At 37.0% G+C, this 6132-nt stretch overlaps 1 protein-coding gene across 1 annotated transcript; it reads left to right on the forward strand.

The window, feature by feature from the left end:
- Positions 1–1040: 1040 nt before the first annotated feature.
- LOC115918324 (sentrin-specific protease 8-like) lies at positions 1041–6132 on the forward strand. The gene is made up of 6 exons (XM_030973512.1): positions 1041–1220; positions 2024–2112; positions 2564–2672; positions 3375–3544; positions 4113–4333; positions 5804–6132. The coding sequence occupies exons 1-5, from the start codon at positions 1102–1104 to the stop codon at positions 4277–4279; spliced, it is 654 nt and encodes a 217-aa protein (XP_030829372.1). The 5' UTR covers positions 1041–1101; the 3' UTR covers positions 4280–4333; positions 5804–6132.

Consider the following 6132-nt stretch of genomic DNA (forward strand, 5'->3'; position numbering starts at 1 on the left):
ACGTTCTGTTGTTATCTCTCTCTTTCCGTCTCTCTCACACAGATTTTGAGGAGTCCGTACTGCCGCCGTACTGGGACGGGAGTGCATGGGACTCAATGTTTTTCATTTTCATAATGAAATAATCCTGAATGAGCTTTCAAAACTAGCAGGAATTTCTGAAATCTGATCGCGGGATTTCATCAAATTTTCTATGTTCAACTTCAAGATATTTTATAACCCCCTTTTTTAATTACAAAGAGATGAAAGAAAAAAAAACCCTTTTTAAAGAAATCTCCGGGTGAAAGTCAAATACACCCCCTTTTTTTACATTTCTCGGGCCGGACTTTGTCGCACGAAAAGTACCCCTTTACCGGACATTTTGGCAACACGCATGCGGTCATTTCGAAACCTGAGTGGGGGGGGGGGGGGGGGGGGGGGGGGCCGGGGACATAGTACCTTTAAAGGGATCCGGTAACTTTGTCTCAGATTCTGAAAACATATTCTGGATTTAGCTCATGATGCAATGATAATTATAAACCTTTAGGTCAGTCAGGAACCCCGTGACTTTTACAAGCCGATCGCCTGTCTGATTATCAAGATATTTATGATTGGAATTACAAATTTTGAAAACCGTTCGCCTGACGGTTTTCATAACACTACAGTCTATTGGGGAAAACGAGTATGGTAAAACCGGTCACTCAAAGATTTTTACTTTTTTGAGACACTTCTTGATCATTTTGAAGCGCAATTTTTTTTAGGGCTTCAATATTACATCATATCACAGACACTGATAACACGTAGGGCCGTGTATCTCAGATTTAACATAACGATCCCTTTAAACCTACTATTTAAAGTACATTTTTCTAGGTCTTAAAAATATTGTATGAAAGTCTTTTTCGGATTAATTATAGATCCTCTTTGCATATGAATTGATTTCATATTCAACAATGCCGCATATATTTTTTTTTCGTAGAGATAAAGAGCGATACCCAAATATCAATAGTGCCTCGAGACCATCGTCTGCTAGTGCGCTGTCTACTGTATGAGAACCCTGATATCGAGTGCCAGCGCAGCGTGTACCATACGTACACATAGCAGGCACGGCAGAGCTTCTCTTTCAAAATGGCGAGTACAGGGCCAACTGTTCTAAGTTATAACAACTGCCTTCTTCGACGTAGTGATTTAGCCTTACTTGAAGGTCCAAGATGGTTGAATGACCAAGTGATTGCCTTCGCATTCGAGTAAGTTTTTGGTGAATGACTGCAGGAATTTGACAGAGTGTAATGTGTGCAAGATCTTCCACATCTTGATCTCGGTCCCATATATAACAAAAGATGTTTGTAAATTTATATTTCTTTAAGGTAGTCTGCATGCAGAATTGTCAAATAGGTCTATGTTCATACGTTGTATTTTAATTGTGTGTTGTGTTTTTACCTTTTTTGTTCGTACTTAGGCTCACATTTTGAACCTAAGTGATGCATCTATGTACATGGTTGCTCAGTAAGGCCTAGGCTCCACCGTCTTTTGAATTTGAAGATAGTCTAGATCTCTGCTTTTCTTTCACAATTTACTTTTCATGCTGCAAATCATGAATTAGCAAAACATACACATACTAGTCTGTGTGTACATAGTTTAAAACACACATGGATGCAAGATTGCATCAACATGTGTGTGCCAAATTTAAGCATAGACCCAACATACATATCACAGTGGTAATGGTACTACTGTACATGATGAATCGATAGTAAAATAATAATATAGATGATGATGATAGAGGCATGACTTACTGTAGGTAGCTGTCCATGTCCATGTCATTAGGACTTCGAGCTAGCTTAGCCTTTTACTTGTATTGTTTCCAAAATTACCATTCCAATATATCAAATCATATGTTCAATGGCTTTGTGTATTCCAGATGTGTCTGTATGTGTCACTATATGCATTTGGTTAAGCTGGTACATTCTGAGTTCATATACAACTTTAAACACTTACGTTATATGAGATTAGAAAATATTTTAAACATTTTGTGTTGAATTTCCTCATGCAGATACTTTGAATATGACCTCTTCAAGGACTTCTCAGATGATGTATCGTTCATCGGGCCTGATATAGCTCAGTTCATCAAGTTATCTCAAGGTATTAACAAAAATGATCTGCACATGTTTTCAAACATTCCTCATGAAGCCTTGAATAATTCTAAAAGTCTCTAGAACATAATGTGCACCTTCATATCAATGGTTTTTGTGTAACATACCTAAAATATACCTTTGTCAGAGTATTCAAAGTATGCAGTTATGTTGAAGTTTGTGAATTGTAAACACTCAATATGCATCTTAAATTACAAGTATTCATATTTTGTAAATGGAAAAATAAGATGATTTAAATGTCAGAGGACAATCCTTCACTTTGCTTTCTTGATGATTAATCTGCCTTGTAAATTATGACCATAAATAATATAGAATCGTTTCAAGACTACATTGGCTTAAGAGCAAGTGTTTGAAATTTTCTCTCCATCTACCTTGTTGAAGTGTATATTTTTGTGAATGTTTTTTAATAAATATTATTTCATTAATTGTTGTTCTTTTAGATGCAGAGGTTGGGATGTTCTTGGAATCTCTAAATCTTGCCTTCAAGCAACTTGTATTTTTAGCCATCAATGACAATGACTCTGACACGTCTGTTGGTGGATCCCATTGGTGAGTAGAGTTTTATTTTTCTTGCTAGGTGCATGAAACCAAGAATGGAATATCAAACTGACAGACCAGTTTGTGACTTAGCATGTTCATGTATGAATATTTGGGACTGTATATTATTTGTAGGAGGCAGATAGTAAATTAATAAATCTACACACAATTGAACTACATGTACAAATTATATATGTAGGGGATTGATCAGTGAATTTGGAAATGTGCACACTAGGCCTATGTGGAAATATAATTATACGTTGGAAACTAATCAATGAGTTATCAAGCCAGCACATTTTTTCATGCGTGGGACTGTATTCTACACACAACCTGATTAACCTGATTTTCTCATCTGTTGATTATAAACCAGTTCTTATAAATTTATTACTAATTTTTTGGGGCTGGTAATTTGCAATAAACTTTCATCATAAATTGTTTAGGATTCTGTTAGAATCAGATATTTGTAATCTTTACCAGTCTGCCTTTGACATTTACCATCTATAGTATATTTAGAGAGATGGTTGTGACATGCCAATGTGCACTTGCTCAAAGAACAGTTTCATGGAGCTTTGAATAGGGAACTCCTACATGCAGTCCCTGGAGGAGGGAACTATTCAGTACCCCATGAATGTGACTGCTCAACGAGGGTGATTTCCATTGATTTAACTATGTCTACTGTACTAGCTATGACCTTTTTTCTTTACCATTGTACAGGAGCTTGCTGGTGTGTTCCAGAAGAGATAGTACTTTCAGACACTACGACTCATCTGGTTCTTTCAACGAGCATGCAGCAAGGCAGATAGCGATGAAGATGCAACCTCATGTTGGTCTGGAGAAAGCCCACGTCATGTTTGCCCAAGAGCAGTGTACTCAGCAGGAAAATTGTGAGTGTTTGTAGATAGGGCTCAAACTAACAGGAGTCCAAGTGCATATGGCCACTAAATCTAACAGTTATGCCATCACACATTTTAACATGATTCCTATCATAGGTTTATCAGGTTTTGGTTCAGTTTGTGAAAGAATATTATAAATTAGTTCCTCTATTCACACTCTAGTGAATTAAAGTATGTTAATTTACCTGCTGAGTATGAACCCCAAGAGAAATTGGGCTGGGCTCTATGGAGAAAATGTGCATTATGTATACCAAAAATGAAATTGTATCTATTGGTTATTCAAATAAAGTATTTTCATTACCCCATTCTCTGCAATTAAGATTATTATTTGTCATGTAAAAGCATTCAATCAAATTATGTCCTTTTTCTATATTCTTGTATTTCAAAAATGTTCTTTGGGAATAATCTTTACAATGACTATTCATGTTTCTGGTTCAGGATTACATGTAAATATATTTTTGTCTGTTCCAAACTTTCGTCAAACATTCAGAGCCTTGGTGGGGATTTGCAGACCATGACATAGAAGAGGTTGACATGAAGTGTATGTTTTGTTTTACAGGTTACGACTGTGGTTTGTTTGTGATCTGCAATGCTGAGCATGTCTGCAAGCATCACTTCCAAGGGACTCCTCTAACCGGAGCCGTCACCCAGGCCAGTGTGACCAGGAAGAGGGGTGAGCTGAAGGAGCTGATTCTCCAGCTGGCCGCTCAAGACGATGTCAAATGAACACAAAATTCTGATAGACGATGAAGGAGAACCATTGTGCTGACGTCGTGCAAGGTTGGCTTACGTCCCCGTTGACATAAAATTGTATTATTAGTCTTTCTTGTGTGTAGGGACTGTCCGAACCAGTGTGAGAAATAATACTCTTTAGTTGTTACTTTAAAGGGGGAAGCCCACCCTGATATTTATTTTGTTTTAATAGAAGAACAATTAATGAGAGGAACATGTCATTGAAAGTAGGGCTGTAACATCACGGATATCTCCAATTCCGTTTAACCGCCAGTCAAAACCGGACGGTTTTCGGTTAAACAATTTTATTTATTTTTTTTTATTTTTTTTGGGGTGCGGGTAAGCCGGGTCTGTGTGAAAAAGCAGGAAGGACTTTTATTTAACTGCAAGGTGCAGTTGAAGGCGCCGATTTGTAACAATTAGTAACAATGTTGTTTTTAGAAGAATGTGTAAGATCATAAATGTAAATTAAAAACAGTAGAGGACCTAGGATAGAACCTTGTGGTACGCCATGTGTAAAAATTGGATGAATTATTATAATAAACTACATATCAAGATCTATTACAAAGATTTACTTATTGGAGTGTTGTTCTAGTTTCCGAGTGGTGAGTCAACACACAGATTACTAAGCTGGGAGACATTGCCTGGCATAGTGCCAGGTGGAGGGGCATAAATCGAAAATAAAAATAAATAAATAAATAAATTAAAATTTTTTTTTTTTTTAAAAACGGGAAAACAAAACCGTCCAATTGAAAACGGAATCCGCCATGGGCGGTCGGATACCAGACGGTTAAACGTTTGACTACAGCACTAATTGAAAGTTTGAAGTTCGAAATTAAATTCGTGATTTTAGCCATTCCCGTAAAGAAACGAACAATGCCAGTAACAGTTAATACTTCATGAGTGAGATTCCCTAAAGATTCTGGGTACCGGGAAAATAGTTAAATTTTGATGAGATCCCATTGATTTACATGTTAAAACTTACTATGTGCGAGCGCAGATACCATGCAGTGCTTTTTGTCTGCGATTCCCAAATGATTGTAATATTCAGTCATCTTTCCAGCAAAGATTATCAGACAGTGTCTCATATTTTCTGTAATGTTTTAACCAATCTTTACTCAAGAAAAGGATAAGGTAAGAATTCTTGGTAGTTTTTTGTGTCAATTCGGTACCGGTATATTAAAGACATATCGACTGCTTTACTAATCAAGGTCTGGCTGTTTCTATATTGGCTCTCGGGGGCGTTGCATCTTGCCATGACCCGGAGGCACGCCTGGGTGGGCCCTTGAGCCTATTAAAAAGCCAGACCTCTCATAGCAGTCAATATATCTCTAAAACACTTCAGAGGAAATATAGCTGCATCCTTAGGGATGAGTAACATAAAAACATATGGACCGATTTTTGAAATGTCTTCCTTTCTTCTTTGTTTCTTTGTTTCTTTTTTTTTCTAGCTCCTCTTCCTCATTTACGAACTACAATGCATTTTCCACTTTTATTTCATCTGTTCCCTTTCCACAGAATCCCAGAAGTTTACCTTTTTGATGGGAGAAGTGTTCCACGGTGCTTCATCAAACATTGAGGTGTTTGAGGTATGTGATGCATTACATCATCTTTGCAGAGAAACTGCAGCTTCCAGGGATTAAACAACATTTACTCTTGTCACTCATTGTAATTATACTATCTCAACTCACAAGTTTGATAGTTGTCCTAGAATCTATTCCAAAATGAGGAATTTTACCTTAGTCTTCCAGTGCTGTTGGCAGTTAAAGATAAAGTTGAGTTCTGGTTATGCGATTGCTTTGTGAAAGAAGCGATGTGGAATCGATCAGAAAAGGTTGATCATATAG

Source organism: Strongylocentrotus purpuratus, unplaced genomic scaffold (assembly GCF_000002235.5).
Source record: "Strongylocentrotus purpuratus isolate Spur 01 unplaced genomic scaffold, Spur_5.0 spur5_scaffold_6, whole genome shotgun sequence".
Taxonomy (NCBI): Eukaryota; Metazoa; Echinodermata; class Echinoidea; order Camarodonta; family Strongylocentrotidae; genus Strongylocentrotus; species Strongylocentrotus purpuratus.